The sequence below is a fragment of the Rhipicephalus sanguineus genome, chromosome 3, assembly GCF_013339695.2.
Source record: "Rhipicephalus sanguineus isolate Rsan-2018 chromosome 3, BIME_Rsan_1.4, whole genome shotgun sequence".
NCBI lineage: Eukaryota > Metazoa > Arthropoda > Arachnida > Ixodida > Ixodidae > Rhipicephalus > Rhipicephalus sanguineus.
The window spans coordinates 3,427,505-3,445,105 of record NC_051178.1 but is presented as its reverse complement, the minus strand read 5'-3'; the positions used below and the strand labels follow the sequence as shown (position 1 = coordinate 3,445,105).

The following is a 17,601-nucleotide window of genomic DNA, read 5'->3' as shown; positions in this document are numbered from 1 at the left end:
CACATATCAAGCAGAAAGATAGTTCATTATCTAGCGTGATGCAGTCTTTAACGCACGCTATGAATTCGTCATGAGGTATGGAGTTTCTCCGAGTCGTGCAGTTTCTCCGGGTGGTGTGGAACCTCAGGTAGTTCCGCGAGAAAGTGTGCCTTCTCCTACAGGTGCGGACAGTCAGAAGTCAACACATACCGTGACTTCATGTTATGGTCCTCGGTATACCCGGTCTGGAAGACACATCATTACGCCTAAAGGATTGAACTTGTAATTATCCAGTAATCGGTCTACATCTTCGACAAGGGGGAATGTGATGTAAAGGGCGTTTCTAACCATACTGATATAACTAACAACTTATCTATGTTATCTGTCTATGTGTTCATATGTTGGCTGCGTAAAAAAGGTGCACAAATAAAGTGAAATAGGCATTTGCCTGCTCGGAAACTCGGCTGTACGATCACTACATTCACACTAAGACCTACAGATATTCCTCCGCCAAGAGGACCATGGCCAGCTGGTCGGCGAAAGCCGCCGACACCAACCACACCTGCCATTGGGGAGGTGGGGAGTTACGACAATGAGGGGATTGTAGGGCTGTGGAGCATGAGAAAATGACATGTTCTACGTTTGCGTACGTGCGTAGGCAATGCGAAGGGTCGGAGCGGTAGCAATAAAGGAATAGGCATGCTGTAGTGATCAGAGTGTTGAGTTGAATGGCTTTGTCCATGGAAGTGCTGTTGTGTGATGCGGCCAGTCGTCGAAGGAGATGTTGACGTTGCCGCTCATGTGTTTTCACCTGTGTGGCAAAGCTTGCTTGTGTGGCATGTGAGCTCTTATTTATATTTCTAGTAAACTGCCTCTTTCTACAATGTGTTGTGCCTTCAGCGACAGTGAAGATAACATAGTGGGATTGCTGTTACCGCCGAAGACTGAACGTGAGTGGCTGAATGTACAGGGCTTTTCTCTAAAGTAGTGAGACTGGGTCTGGTAAAAATGTGTTCATCTGATCTGTACATATTTTCCAAATTCTTCAAGATAGTTTCCTTGGGCATCAATAAACCGTTTACAACGGGATTCCCACGCTGTAAAGGCTCCCTAAAAATTGGCTGTTGTAACCTCTCTCAGAGACTCTGTGCCGGGAACACTGTCAAAATGGTAACCTTTCAGGCCTCTCGTAGGTTTTGGGAAATGCTGGGCTCACATCAAGGCTCATGCAGTCGCACCCGTTTATAATGAACTCGAAAGTTCCGCGAAAAGTGGTTGTTATATCAGTAGTTCATTGTATTAGGACTCACCCTTTCAAACGTGTTCTTAGCGGCCAAGTATTTTTTTTTTCTTCTGCGCATTTTTATTAAAAAGTGCTAACAGCCCTCTGGTGACACGTTAAACCTTTTTGCGTCGTGAAGCGGCGCCCACTGTGTTCACGAGTGAATTGAAACCGCCTTTGCGATGAACTGACACTGTTTCACTGCAGCGCAGTACCGCAATGTGGAGCCGATCACCCCTGGCTAGTTGCGTGCAGCACGTCGCCTACTCAGCTCGCGCAATCACTGCCGAGCCGCTTTTGTGCGCACATTCGTGTGTTCTTCGTGCGTTCTTTACTTCGGACTGTACACAAGTGCAGCGAGTAGCCTGTTCGTTCAACACACCCAAGACGAGCGTTTTGCAAGCAACACACACTCTGTGTCGCCGCAATGCTCTGGTGATTTTGCACGACAAGGTGTGGCGCACTTGGGCTGTCTCCTAATAAAACATGCATTATGCGCTCGCTGTCAGTGCATTGATGTTTCTTGGTGCTCGCACCACTCAACACCAGTGAGCTACTTTTGTTTCTACAAAGTGACACGCACTTTAAAGCGGTCTCAAAACACCATGGTGGCAACGAACTTGTGAACAACAGCATGGCGCGCTTGTATGTGCCGCCATCAATCCGCACAGTTTATGCCACACGCGCTGCCGAGCAGGTTGCTGCAGATGACTGTGATAAGGTTGTTGGCGATAAGTCATAACGGCATGTTCATCGTCGGCCGCCACCTCGCCTTAGCTCTTTTCAGGTGCCTTTCCACGAAGACATCACCGCAATTACGCGGAAGTCGTAATCGTTGATCGACCGGTCTTTGCTGTTACCGAAAAGACAGAAGACCTTTTGCAGCACATTGTGGCGTTGATGAGTTGAAGGGCGCAGTGAACTTTTATGCGACCAAAAGTTACAGCAGTTATCGCTTATTGCATTTATGCCTTCTTGCGTTCAAAGGCATTGTTTGGATCATCATAAGTGGTCGTAGCTACAGAGAATGAGATCAGAAAGGTTGCTGTGTCCAAGCTCGCATGCTTTAGAAAGCTTGTTTTAACTTTTTTTTTTCACTTTATATGCGCCATATTTTTATTGTGACCATGTCTGAAGTGTTTCTTGTAAAAGTAGGAGGCTTTGAAAAATGTTCGCTGTATGTGAACACAGTTTCAATGGGTAGCAAATATGCAATGCAACAAAATGCAAATTTCACGTGATGTGACGGTGACAAAGGTTGCAGCAAGACTGGGAAATGCATAACTCTACATTTGAGTGAACTTATGCCCGACAAATGAAAAGTAAAAGTACATACAAGCAATTCACACTGCACTGATAGCGGCGAGAGCACTTGTCGACCGTCGAATAATCTGATCAGCAGTAAAGCGCGTCGGCATTTTGTACCTGTGGTATCGAAGGCTCCAGTGCTATCGTTATTTGCCAGGTTAGTTCCAGAATAAACTCTACTGTTCGCATTGTGTGCCCAACCTTATGAGAAGATTATAAAATAATCTGAAAGGTTCTTACACATTTGGATGCGGTTTGAGCGAGGCATTATGCGTTACATAAAAATACAAAAAGAAGTGTGTGTGCCAACATAGAGCCATTGGAACAGCAGTCTAACATGGATTTGAGAGCCAGGAAGAATCTGTGCTTCAAGAGGATACGGTGAAGTTATCGCTTCTTCTATCGATCACTCTGTAATGAGCCCTATCCTTCATAGACACTGCGGGTATGATGCCCTCTGTGACATTAAAAGAGGAGAAATCCCAGCTGCTACTTAGGATTCTGAGCAGAGTGATTGGGATGTCCACTTGAAACCACTTGAGTGCATCTTGAACAATGCCATAAATAAAAGCATGGGCAAGAGCCAATTTGAGATGCTTCATGGCTTTAAGCCGACATCTTACAGAGCTGCTCTTCAACGACTTACCCACATGGAAACATCATGGCAACCTCTTCAGGATTTGAACGCACAGGTTTGTCAGTGTTAAGTGGATGAACAGGGCTGTGTCAAACAGGCCTATGATTGATGACACTGCCAGGCAAGACCTTACGTTGTTGGAGAAATTGTATTTATGAGCAAGGCCCCGAACATACCGGGAAACCAACCAAAACTAAACCAAAGTACCGTTGACCTTTAGTTATTACGCAACTTTTTCCAGTGAACACTTACCATGTTGCTGGCTGAAGTCATAAAGCAGGACACAGGTTTGCGACAGCTACACACGCCTTGCATTTAAGTGATGTTCTGCAACTCACTTCATGACAGGATAATGACACAACTGAAGAATCCCAAGAAGAGGAAGAAAACGTGGTTCGACATCGTCCTCAGTGAAAGCGCACACTACCGGCCAGGCTACGAGACTGGATGTTGGGATTTTAGATGTGAAGCATCTCTTGCTCGGGGGTATGTCCCGCGGCCTGGTAGTCCGCACTCACAATACGCATGCGCAACTCTCCTCCTTCCCTCTCTCCAACAGCTGCGCGTTACTCTCTCCACTTCTCTCCCAGGAGCTGCTTGCGCTTCTCCTGCGTTCTCGCTTCTGCTCTCGCGGCGCATGCGCTACTCTCCTCCTCTAGTCTCCTCTCCTTCAGGTGGGTAGAGCGCTGCGCGCGTTGTCCAGCGCTTGCTTCGGTTGATTCATCTGAAATGCGGGCTCGACATGCCAAAATTTTCTCCTGTGCAAAGCCGCGATGAGCGCCAGCGCATGCGCGTCCCCTCCCTCTCTCTCTCCTCTCCTACGCTGCCCCCCTCTCGCGCGCCTGTAGACCGCGTTCCCCGCTTGCCCTGTGAGAATTAACGGCGAGGCTAGAGGGAAGACACGACGCGCGTAGTGTTCCTCTTCACGTTCCACGACGCGAGGTCGGTAGCATGCCCAACGGAACGCGATCATGCAAGTGCTCCGGCTTCGCATCGCTTCACGGCCCCCTTTAGCGGGAGATGGTGTAATTTTTAAATTTTATTTCTGCTTGCATGTGGCAGAACTGTATTGTCCCAAGTTCTTGTGTTGTGTGAACCATTGTTGTTGTTTTTTTCCTTCCATTTTTTTGTGTGTGGGTGGCTTCCCACATCATCAAGCGAGTCATGATGCCCGGAAGAGTTTAGGAAATACTGTGTGCTGTGATGAACTTTCTAGCATTGGTTCTTGGCTATAGTGCTTTCTGGTGTTTTTGCCATGAACTTCCTTCAGATTTAAGTGATCTTGTGTTGCTTTTTTGTGTGTCGTTTCGTAAGCAGCTGAATAGGAGGATGTCCAAGCGTTTGTATACAAAGTGAATTTAGGAACTTTGTCAGAATCCCCTTAATGAGGACGTTAAGGCTTGCAGAGTGGCCAAATGCTGGCACATCCGTGCGAAGCTCGGTTTTGTGGTGTCCCAAGAAGATGATGGTGATGCTCTCATGTGTGTTCGCCTGTGTACCTTGCGAGTCCTCACTTATATTTTTAGTAACTACTTCCTTCTACAATGTCTTTTGTCTACCTCTTTATACAATACCTGCACAGCAAGTTCTTTTTCTGTGGCAGCACTGCACGCTCCTTGCTTCTTGACAGCTGTCTTTGAAGTTGACATTGATAAGCAGGCTCGAGAATCACATCCGGTACAGACGATGTTCAATCTCTGGATGTGCCAAAGAAAGGGTGCTGCGTGGTTGAAGGTGGTGAAGCTGAGCTTTCTCTTGGCACTTTCATAAAAGGCACTGCCACGTGAGGTTTTCTTTGGTGCTAACAACCACAGTTGTTTTTGTTTATCATGACAGCTGTTTCAACCACGACTGCACACGCATTCCTTCAAGTTTGAAAAACACAACATCTTCTTTATGTGTTTCGTACACCACGCTTCATACATGGACCTTTGAGGCCACCAAATCATCTGCGGAGCTTTTTCTGTGGGTGACCTCCATGCTTTGAACATTTGAGGCAGCCCTGTCTTCGGGCACAATCACTTCCGCTCTGAAAAATTGAGCTCATGGCATCTTCTGTGTCTACCACACTTGCTGCACCTGTGCTCACTCAGCGTCAAGTCATGTTCGTGCTGTTCACTAAGTTCCACAATACCGTACCTTTTTTTTGCCACCACCTTTCTCAAGACTATTTGGCCATTGATAACATGCTGGTAGGCGGTGTGTGCTGCGTCCAAGTGAAAGTGTCTTTTGAGAACACGGGGGCCTGGGCTCGTCTTCCATTCTGAAACTATAAGCTGCGTCTTTCTTTAATATTTAGGTTGCTTAATCATTACCAGTTATCTTTATTAGCAGCAGAAGAAAATCTTCTGCAAGTGTGTGCAATCATAGCCGCGTCGCTGCTTGGTCTGCTGCGTGGACAGTGTCTTGTGACATGGTCTCATATTGACGATGATTTGCGGCCACCTCCACGCGTGAGTGTTCCAGCTGCCCCAATCTGTTAACATTGATAAACGTAAGCACAACGAGGGCTTCTCAGTCCTAGTCCTGTGCACCGATAATTATATACTGTCATTATTTTCAGGTAGCGGACTCGATATTGTATATCTGGGATGCCACTTGTGTCTTCATTTCTAATTATGATGCAGTCACTGTTACAGTCATCCCTGTGCTCACTGCCACTGTTGTTCATTGCAGCAAGACTGCAACATGGCCATTGAAGACCGGGTGGCCTTTGCCTGCCTCCACCTCACAGATGCCAAGGTAGGTGACATTATGCACCCTACAAGATGCAAAATAAAACTAAAAAAAGACTAGGATGATGGGAACAGTCGGCCGTTGGGGTAGCATGGTTTTTGAAGACGCCAAAACATTAGCTTGCTGTAGTCAAGAATGCCGCACTCAAAGACTGTGGCTTCGCAGCCAAGGGCTTGAGCAACTGCATGCATCATTATATAAGAGTAGTCCGGACACACGGTTTCACATGCAAGGGTGCAAGAGCTGGCCTTCCTTTAAAAACTGGTTTTGTAACTATTGTCACGTGGTCGTGACGTCGACGAAGGCAACAGTCAGCGCGTCCGAGATGAAACTGTTTATTTGGCCGAACTTGTGGCCGAGAAACTGAAACTCAAACTACAGCAATACACTGATAACGGCGAACAGAGCGTCGACCGTCGATCAACTGACAAGCGGTCAAGCGCGTCGGCTTTTATACAAGCACTATCGAAATTTTCCAGCAATATCGCTGGTGGTGGCGTTATCTCTAGACAAAGCTGGAACATTCGCGTGCGGGGCGCAATCTTAACAAAACGATCTACTACAGTCGCGAAGCTTCTCGAACACTGCTTCGCGGACAGCGTCGAGCGTTGATAACCGTCCCTGCCGGTCAAACCCGAATACATCAAAACAAGACAAGAAGTGGGCGTGGCATTGCCCCCCTCTGAAAAAGCATCGTTCCGATGCTTGTGAAAGAACACAGAAGAGAAAAAAAAAACAAGTGCATGCACAAATAAATTACAATAACAAAGGAAAAAATAGAGTCCCCATGTTCGCTAACGCGCGAAAAACGGCTTAAGTCACGACGTGGACGACTTCAGGTCGTGCGCGGCGTCGCTGGAAGTTCGTTATGCCGTCCGGGATGACCTCGTAGTCAAGAGCACCGAGGTGTTGAAGAACCTTGTATGGCCCGAAGTATCGCCGAACGAGTTTTTCGCTAAGCGCCCACGTCGGCGTATCGGCGTCCAGACCCAAACACGGTCGCCGGGCTGGTATTCCACGAAGCGTCGTCGAAGATTGTAGCGACGGCTGTTGGTGTGCTGCTGAGTCTTGAGGCGCAGGCGGGCGAGCTGTCGAGCGTCTTCGGCACGTTGTAAGTAAGCGGCGGCATCGAGATTTTCTTCGTCGGGGACGTTGGGCAGCATGGCGTCGAGCGTCGTCGCCGGGCTCCTTCCGTAGACCAACTTGTACGGCGTCATCTGCGTCGTTTCTTGGAGGGCCGTGTTGTATGCGAAGGTCACATATGGAAGGATGGCATCCCACGTCTTGTGTTCGACGTTGACATACATGGCCAACATGTCGGGGATGGTCTTGTTTAGCCGCTCGGTGAGGCCATTTGTCTGTGAGTGGTACGCTGTGGTCCGGCGGTGGCTTGTTTGGCTGTATCTCAGTATTGCCTGAGTTAGGTCAGCAGTAAACGCCGTACCTCTGTCGGTGATGAGGACCTCTGGGGCGCCATGACGCAGGACGATGTTCTCAATGAAGAACTTCGCTACCTCGGCGGCACTGCCTCTGGGCAGGGCCCTTGTCTCAGCGTAGCGGTTGAGGTAGTCGGTAGCTACGACGATCCAATTGTTTCCGGTATTGGACGTCGGGAACGGCCCCAGTAAGTCCATCCCGATTTGCTGGAACGGCCGTCGAGGTGGCTCGATAGGCTGCAGAAGTCCGGCTCGCCTAGTGGGCGGGGTCTTGCGTCGCTGACAGTCCCGGCAGGTCTTTACGTAACGAGTGACGTCGGTGGAAAGGCGCGGCCAGTAGTACTTCTCCTGCATTCTTGCCAGCGTGCGAGAAACACCCAGGTGTCCAGACGTCGGGTCGTCGTGCAGAGCCTGGAGGACCTCTGGCCGCAATGTCGAGGGTACCACGAGAAGGCAATCGGCTCGAAGCGGTGAGAAGTTCTTCTTTAGGAGAACACCGTTGCGCAAGAAAAACGACGTCAGTCCCCGCGTGAATACCTTCGGAACAGCGGTGGTCCTGCCCTCAAGGTATTCCACAAGACGCCTGAGTTCTGGATCCGCTCGCTGTCGTTCGGTGAAGTCGTCGGCACTTATGGTTCCCAAGAAGGATTCGTCCTCCTTGTCGTCCCGCGGCGGTGGCTCGACGGGGGGCGCGAGACAGACACTTAGCGTCGGAATGTTTTCTTCCGGACTTGTAAACGACGGTAATGTCGAATTCTTGAAGTCGTAGACTCCACTGTGCGAGGCGACCTGAAGGGTCCTTCAAGTTAGCTAGCCAACACAATGCGTGGTGGTCGCTCACAACCTTGAAGGGCCTGCCGTAGAGGTAGGGGCGAAACTTGGATGCAGCCCAGATGATCGCTAGGCACTCCTATTCTGTTGTGGAATAGTTCGTTTCTGCCTTTGATAGCGACCAGCTAGCATAACTGATGACTCTTTCCTGCCCGTCAGTTTTCTGCACAAGGAGGGCGCCGAGTCCTACGCTGCTTGTGTCGGTGTGGATATCTGTATCGGCGTATTCGTCGAAATGCGCTAGTATCGGAGGCATCCAAAGGCATCGTTTCAGTTCTTCAAATGCTTCGATTTGCACCGTTTCCCACTTGAATGGCACGTCGGTCTTCGTGAGGTGAGTTAGCGGTTCGGCGATTCGTGAAAATTCCTTGACGAAGCGCCTGTAGTAGGCGCACAAGCCGAGAAAACGGCGCACGGCTTTCGTGTCGGTGGGTGGCGGGAAGGCAGTGATGGCAGCTGTTTTCCGCGGGTCTGGGTGAACACCACCCTTGCTGATCACGTGACCCAAAAACAGCAGCTCCTCGTATGTAAAGCGGCACTTTTCAGGCTTCAAGGTGAGGCCAGACGTCTTGATTGCTTGTAGTACAGTGTCAAGGTGGCGGAGGTGTTCGCCGAAGCTTGAGGCAAACACAATGACGTCGTCCAAGTACACAAGGCAAGTCTGCCACTTCAATCCAGCCAGCACGGTCTCCATAACGCGCTGGAACGTCGCAGGTGTCTAGCAAAGACCAAAGGGCATAACCTTGAACTCGAAGAGGCCGTCTGGTGTTATAAACGCAGTCTTCTCTCGGTCTCTCTCGTCGACTTCGATTTGCCAATAGCCGGTCTTGAGGTCCATCGACGAAAAGTACCTCGCGTTGTAGAGTCGATCCAGGGTGTCGTCTATCCGTGGGAGAGGGTAGACGTCCTTCATCGTGATTTTGTTCAGGCGGTGATAATCGACGCAAAAGCGTTGGGTTCCGTCCTTCTGCTTCACTAACACCACGGGCGACGCCCATGGACTCTTCGACGGCTGGATGATGTCGTCGCGTAGCATTTCGTCGACTTGTTTCTTTATGGATTCGCGTTCTCGCGTAAAACTGTACGGGCTCTGCCGTAGTGGCCTGGCATTTTCGTCTGTTATGATGCGATGTTTTGCGACTGGGGTCTTGCGGATTCTTGACGATGACGAAAAGCAGTCCCTGTATTTCAAGAGCAGGGTTTTGAGCTGTTCTTGTTTATGCTTCGGAAGGCTAGGATTGACGTCGAAAGCTGGTTGAGGAGCTTGGTTCGTCGGTGTGGGCTCGGAAGAATCGGCGATGGCGAAAGCATTGGTGGCTGCCACAATTTCTTCGATGTAGGCGACTGTCGTGCCTTTGTTTACGTTCTTATACTCGTTGCTAAAATTTGTGAGCATCACTGTTGCTTTGCCTTCCCGAAACTATGCTATTCCTCTTGCGACGCAAATCTCGTGGTTAATCAAATGGTGCTGGTCGCCTTCAACGACGGCTTCCAGGTCTGCTACTTTCTGAGTGCCGACGGAAGTGATGACGCTGGAGTGAGGGGGAATAATGACCTGGTCTTCCAGCACATTCAAGGCATGCTTCCCCGGCGGCGTGTACCGTGGTAATGCTTTTTCTGTAGATAGTGTTATCGACTTGGATCTGAGGTCGATGACTGCACCATGAAGGCCAAAGAAGTCCATACCAAGGATGACATCTCGGGAGCAATGCTGATGAACTACGAAGCTTGCGGGATAAATCCGGTTGTTGATGGAGGCCCTCGCTGTGCAGATTCCTGCCGGCGTTACTAGGTGACCTCCAGCTGTCCGGATTTCGGGGCCTTCCCAGGCGGTCTTGACTTTCTTCAGCTTCGTCGCGAACGGTCCACTGATGACAGAATAGTCGGCTCTAGTATCGACGAGAGCGGTGACGTTGTGGCTGTCGATGAGAACGTCGAGGTCACTCGTTTGTCGCCTACCGTTTCGATTTGGTCGCGGCGTCAGCTACGTCGGTTTGTCCCGCTGCTTCGACGTTGCGTCGTCAGGCATTATTCGGGCCGTGAAGTTTCGACGTCAGGGCTTCGTTCGGCTTGCGGCGTGTTCTTTAGGTTTCGTTGCGGCGTTGTCGTCGGCGGCGGAGGATCTTCGGTATTTCGTCGTACAGCAACCGCACCTCCATCGGTTGCTGCCCTTAGTTTTCCGGATACGGGCTGGGTGACTGGCCTCGCGTTGGGCCAGTGTAGGGTCGGCGTTGGGGGGAGCCGTAGCGGCCTGGCGACGGCGAACGGGAAGGTTGTGGGGGCGTCCATTGCATTCCCGCGAGGTAGTCGGCGATGTCGCATGGTCTTTCCCCTCCCTGTGGGCGCGGCGCGTCGATGGCAAACCCACGCAGTCCCATCTGTCGGTACTGGCAGCGGCGGTAAGTGTGGCTAGCTTCCCCGCAATGGTAGCAGTGTGGGCGGTGGTCGGGGGTGCGCCATACGTCGGTCTTCCTCGGCGTGTATAGCTGGCCGGCTGGCGGGCGGTATGACGTCGGTGGCGACGGCAGTGGTGCCTGGCGGCGGAACTGCTGGGGCGGCACGGCGTCTTGACGTGGGCGAGGAGGGGGGGGGGGGGGCGTTGCGTCGGGCTGCAGCAGCATAGCTCACTGCTTGCAGCTGCGGCTGCGCTGACTCGGGGGTGCCCAGAGACTGCTGGATTTCCTCTCGGACGATGTCGGCGATCGAGGCAGCTTCAGGCTGTGGTAAGGGTAACAGCTTGCGGAGTTCTTCCCGCACGATCGCTCGGATCGTTTCACGCAGGTCGTCGGAGACGATGGCATGAACAGCTGGGCTGTCTTGAATCTATCGGCGATTATACTGGCGGTTGCGCATTTTCAGCGTCTTCTCAATCGTCGTCGCCTCTGAGATGAATTCTTGGACAGTCGAGGGTGGGTTCCGCATCAGCCCAGCGAAGAGCTCTTGCTTTACCCCTCGCATGAGCAGCCTGACTTTCTTGTCCTCAGGCATGGCTGGGTCAGCGTGGCGGAACAGTCTGGTCATTTCCTCTCCAAAGATGGCAACGCTTTCGTTTGGAAGTTGGACCCGCGTCTCTAGCAAGGCTGCGGCCCTTTCTTTTCTGACGACGCTTGCAAACGTCTGCAGGAAAGCGCTGCAAAAGGCGTCCCAAGTTCGAAGAGTGGACTCCCGATTCTCGAACCAGGTCCTTGATGCGTCTTCAAGGTAAAAGTAAGCGTGGCGCAGCTTGTCCTCGGAGTCCCATTTGTTGAATGTTGAGACCCTTTCGAATGTCTCCAGCCAGGTCTCCGGGTCTTCGAATGACGACCCGCGGAAGGTTGGCGGCTCCTTGGGCTGCCGGAGTAGGATCGGCGCAGGCTGCACGGGGTCGGTCATCGTCGCTGCGGTGGGTGTTGGGACCTTGGGCTGCCTGGTTTGTTCGGGAAGGAGCCCGTGCTCTGGCTGCAGTCCCTTCTGCCTGCGGCTTGTTCGACGATCCGGGTTTTCTTTGCCGTCGCCCTCCTCGCGGCTTGGGCTTGGGTCAGCGCTTCGCGGGGGCGTCCGGATCACGGAAGAAGCAGCACCTCCACCAGATGTCACGTGGTCGTGACGTCGGCGAAGACAACAGTCAGCGCGTCCGAGATGAAACTATTTGGCCGAACTTGTGGCCGAGAAACTGAAAGTCAAACTACAGCAATACACTGATAACGGCGAACAGAGCGTCGACCGTCGATCAGCTGACAAGCGGTCAAGCGCGTCGGCTTTTATACAGGCACTATCGAAATTTTCCAGCAATATCGCTGGTGGTGTCGTTATCTCTAGACAAAGCTGGAACATTCGCGTGCGGGGCGCAATCTTAACAAAACGATCTACTACAGTCGCGAAGCTTCTCGAACACTGCTTCGCGGACAGCGTCGAGCGTTGATAACCGTCCCTGCCGGTCAAACCCGAATACATCAAAACAAGACAATAAGTGGGCGTGGCACTATGATGAAAATATTCGGGATCTCTTGATGAAATTTTGGACTGCCTGCTTTTTTATTTCACTAAGTATGTGTCATGAAATTCTTTTGACCACTGTGTATCAAGCACATAATGTGCTCAGTTCTTGTGAAAGCACGGGACTTTAGCTGGCGTGTCTCTCATTAGTTGAATGCCTTATCGGCTCACCGTTCTGCAGCGATTATGAAAAATGTGATTGTTGTTGATTTCAGGATATAGATATGTGCCACTATTTCTCAGTAAAAAGACATCCTAATACTTTTCGCTGTGAATATTTAGCATATCATTGCATATGTAGTGTCAAAAAGCAATGATTTATATTTGGTGTTATGTTCTGCAATGCTAACACGTATACGCTCAAGCTCTGTAGCTTTGGCTGCATAGCCTGTGGCTATCCAGCCAAAGATACAGAGCTTTGCAGTGCCTGAATATACTATAAAATTGCCTTTTTCTGCATGAGTGGTTGTTTTCTCTCTGCTCCTATGAAGGATGCTGTTCTTAACCTTAATAAAAGAAGAATGTTGTTTTCTATTTTAGAAATGTAAAGAGGACCGAAACAATTAGTGAAGCACCTCACTTGAAGAAGTCCGATCTTCCTTTACATGGCATTTGGACGGCCTTCTGTTTAGCGATTATTTTGAGCCATAAATTCTGGCCCCCAAGATCTGAGTGGTGTGACAAAAAAATAGTCATATTGCCGAGACTGGAAAAAACGAGTGAAAAAAAAAAGCGCAACAATCACAGGGACATAACATACTTCCTAACATACAGTATGCGCGGTGTAATAAATTCACTGCTAATCTAGTAGCACTGGTACACACAGGAGAATGAAGTAATAGCTTTCATAAAGCAAAAATGGTGCTTTGTATTTCTTCCTTGGTTGTGAGCTTAAATTGTGGTCAGTAAGAGAGTGAAGAATCTGGAGTGGAGTTCCCCTATAGGCTCCGTGCAGACGTAACTCTGCCGCCAATCTAGGCGGCCCTAGCGGCAACAAGCGCAGACTTGACGGGATACTCTCACCCGCTCGCCCTGCTCGCTCAACGGTTCCGCGATGACGGCGCGCGGCCTTCTCGCGGGCTGTTCGTTTTGTGTCAGTTATGCCAAACTCTAAGAATAATTGCTGCGTTGTTGGGTGCAGTAACACCTACAGAAATTCTCTAGGTACGCGATTTTACTGGTTTCCAATCAGAGACCATACGCAATCTGCACGTTTGCCTAGCATGTCAATTACCCTGTGCGCCTTGGAGATACAAAAAAGAAAAAAAAATGTGCCGGCCTAAATAAGTGCACTAAATGTACATCGCAGAGCAGACTCATTGCCAAGACGAAGTGTCAAAAGGTATTACTTCACACCTTTGTCGCAGTAATTATGCAGAAACGCTCATTTGCCGAAGCATTTCTGTTTAATAACATGCGTGCTGACAGTTCGGCCACTTCCTGATGTGGCACTTCGACATACTGCTTGTATATACTCAGCAGCTTGTCTGAGAGCCTACATAAAAATGAGCAAATAATCCGTTTCAAAAAAATTAGGCAGATCCCACATTACCGTGAGAATCCATGTTATGCGAAGCATGCGCGGGATGGTGACTGTGGCATAATTTTTCATGTTGAGCGAAACGTTACGGAATGACGCTAGAGAAATGTGGAAGTGGTAGGAGCACACTCATATGCTAAAGAGTCGCATATGTTTTATATAACCAGTTGTTTACACTTGCATAACGAGGCCAAGACCAACATGGGTGTTACCATCACCAGACGCGGTAAGCTGATATGTAGTGCTTATATTCTTCAATACTGGATAGCGCGAATTCGAAGAGCACAAAGAAGAAACACAAATGCGCAGGACAGGCGTTACTCGCAACTAAGCTTCATTAAGCAAAGTTCCCCTGGATATACACACAGCCGAGTGCACACGCAGGCGCACTGCACGTACGGTACAGTCACAGTTGCAGTTGTCACAGTTGTGTTACAGTTGTTATGCTCATACTTATCTGTTATGATGGGAACGCACGCACGTTTCACGAACCCGTGTGTTTGTGTAGAAGGGGTTCTTGACAGTTCTTGAACAAGGTCATTATCACCGTGATCAGTGAGCACCAGCAGCTGGACCGGACTTGTTAATCGGATCCGTTCGTGATCGTGGCTATGAGGGGTCTAAGTGTAGTGAAGTGCCATGTATAGCACAGCTAATGGAAATTCTGGATGCCTCTTACGATGAAATAATCTATGACGCCTCCTGTCCTGCACGTGGCAGCGAGGTCTTTTGATGCCCTGTCCACATACAAGTCTTCTTTACCGCAGTATAAGGACCAGGCCTTGTTGGGTCTTGATAAGTCAATGTTGAAGCCACCGGTAATGATGAAGGTCCTGGTTCTCTCGCAGATTTATTGTAGGAAGCATTGACCCCGATTTTTACGTAATCGACGTGGTCCACGTTGCGGACCACGTGAACGAGTGCATGGTAGTTGAGCGTCTTCAAGGGTCGTTATGTCGTCAGCTTCCTCACTCTCCTTGTGTCTGCCACGGTGGTGTAGCGGTTACGGTGCTCAGCTGCTGACCCGAAGGTCACGGGTTCGATCCCGGCCGCGGCGGTCGCATTGCGATGAATGCAAAATGCTAGATGCCCTTGTTCTGTGCGATCTCGGTGCACGTTAAGGAATACCAGATGGTCAAAATTAAAGCCCGAACAATTATTATTATTATCACTTTCCTTGCGTGTCAATGTGTGTGTTCGCGTTTACTGTGTTGGTTGATACTTTGTATCACTTGTGGCACATACCCGCATAACTTAAGCTCTGGTATGCGGGTATGTGCCACAAGTGACTGAGAGAAAGGGTTTCATGACGTACGCGACAGGTATTTTGCGTTATTCATGTCATGACCAGTGAATCGCGTTCACCATATACTGATCCCCTGCTATGCCAATTTTGGTATATCAGAAGTTATGGAGACGACCAGGAGAGCGCCCAGACGTAGGCGGCTAGATAGATAGATAGATAGATACGTAGATAGAAACGCCCAAAGTGCCTGAGGTTCGCTAAGAAATGCTTCGCATTTAACAAACAAGCTCAGCGTTTGAGTAGAGGCAGGAAGGAGCATGAGGTAGGACTGTGATGCCGCGTCGCTGGCCTCTGCCCGGAGCACGTCAGACAAAGTGCACTCAGTGCTGCAGAAAAACCTCAGCACATGCTCGACGTCGATGCTCTTTGCCCTAACTGTAAAGGCAGAAGTTCCTCCAGATTATTTGTAATGAAACTGACAAAAAAAGAGAAGAAAAAAAAATCGCTCACTTTTTTTCTTTTGTGTTTGCCACAGTTGTGTGTTTCGGGCAGACGTTTTTAATTAAAGGAAAGCCCCATTATCGCGGTTTGCTTGTCTTCGATGCGCAAGTAATTTTATTCAGGCGGTTTTATACTTTCCTGCGACTCCGGCACGGCACTCCCAGTTGGCCGCACGGATGTCCCTGCTTTAAGTGATAAGAAAACATTACATGACCTGTAACTAAGAAAAAGCAAATTTAAGCGACATACCTCAATTTTCACGGATCTTCCCGGCGCGTTCATTCGCATCTGTGGTGCGCACTTCCCCGTGACTGACGATCCGCCGTGCAACGTCTCTTCCACGAAGCCGTGAACATGCCTCGCCAGCCTCGCTTAGATCGAGAAGCTCTCTGCCCTTATTTAGATTAGCTCCTCGGAAGAAACCATCTATAGCACGTAGCTCTCTGAACCCAAATGTAATAATAATTGACACGCTTTGCAGTGCCATGGCTAGCTAACAGCCGCTGTGACGACCGCTCGGTTGCACTGGTTGAAATCGGCGCAGTGAACGCAATGCAGTCGCCGGTGTCGTCTCTTTCAAGCAGCCCCCAAGTCTGTTGCCACGTTAGCCTGAGGGTGACAAGCTGTGATCGTTTAGTGAACGAAGCGGCGCGCAGTTTCGCTCAACGTGCCCGTATAGCCTCCGTGTCGTCTTCCCTTGCTTATGCATTCTATGCTGCCGCGTTCCCCTGAGGGTGCACGAGGTCTGGCGAAAAGAAGCATACCCTCAAACATCAAGGGTCTGTGGCAGCTGCTAACAATTTAACGTCTTTTGAAAGCGATCGGAAACGAAAACGCGTCGAGCGAAGCAGCAGAACACGGCGCATATGCTTGCTGCCGCTTGCGTCGTCTGCTCCCATATCCCGTCAAGTTTGCTGCCGTGGCCGCTGTGGCGCTGGAGGCCGCGCGCGACTGTGGCGGCTCCTAACGTATGCACGGTGCCTATGCACGCCCACGCGAGCGGGTGAAGCCTGGGAAACCGGTTGGCAGCCATCTTTCTCCATGCAAGAGGCAGCGCAGCTTGAGCGCGGCCAGCGTAATTGTCAGCTTCCGCGGGGGCGATTCAGCATGAAAACTGGATAGTTAGTGTCACTTATTTGACCGAATTGCTTTTTTGTCCTGCAAGATTGAAGAAGGCAGTTTTTTACGCCATAATACATTGGCTGAAGCGTGCCTAATAACACGTAGAATTCGCTTCCAGCATTTGCGAAATGAAGCACATGGTGGAGTTAATAAGTGTTACATAAAATTTTATTCATCTCCGGCTTTTACACAGTTTCAAAAGAAAAAAACAAAGCATATAGAATGTGGTTTATACGTGAATCGATAAAGCAACAAATCCAAAAAATTTCGGCAGATCCCACGTACCGTGGGAATCGATGTTATGCGAAGCATGCGCAGGAAGATGACTGTCGCAATTTTTCACGTTGAGCGAAACGTTACGGAATGACGCTAGAGAAATGTGCAAATGGTATAGGCACACATATTTTCAAGAGTCACACATGTATTATATAACCATTTGTTTACAGTTGCTTTTAAAGATGCCAACAGCAATATAGGTGTTACCAACACCAAACGTAGTAATCTGATATGCAGTGCTTATATTCTTCAATACTGAATAGCGCGAATTCGAATAGGAAAATGAAGGAACACAGATGCACAGGATAGGCGCTACTCGCAACTAAGCTTAATTCAGAAAAGCTTTCCTATATATATACGCAGCCGAGTGGCACGCGCAGGCGCAATACGTACGCTACAGTCACAGCTGTAGTTGTTAGAGTTGCGTTACACTTATAATACTTATACTTATCCGTTATGACGGAGAACGCACGCACGTTTCACGAACCCGTGCGCGTATGTGGAAGGGGTTCTTGGCAGTTCTTGAATAAGGTCATCATCACTGTGATCAGTGAGCACCAGCAGCTGGACAGCACTTGTTATCGGATCCGTTCGTGATCGCGGCTACGAATGGTGTAAGTGTAGAGCTGGTCGAAACCGCGGCTGGCTTTTACGAAGAAACGATATGTGATGCCTTCTGTCCTGGACGTGGCACCGACGTCTTGTGATGTCCTGTCCACATCCAAGCCGTCT

The 17,601-nt window shown here is 49.7% G+C and overlaps 1 protein-coding gene across 1 annotated transcript in view; it reads left to right on the top strand.

Moving 5' to 3' along the window:
• The window catches only part of LOC119386412 (GATOR complex protein MIOS), a 727,447-nt gene that overhangs the window by 531,497 nt on the left and 178,349 nt on the right, over positions 1-17,601 (top strand). Inside the window, exon 21 of the mRNA XM_037653722.2 lies at positions 5,883-5,948. Coding sequence (XP_037509650.1) covers positions 5,883-5,948 — 66 coding nt within the window. The remainder of the gene's footprint in view (positions 1-5,882; positions 5,949-17,601) is intronic.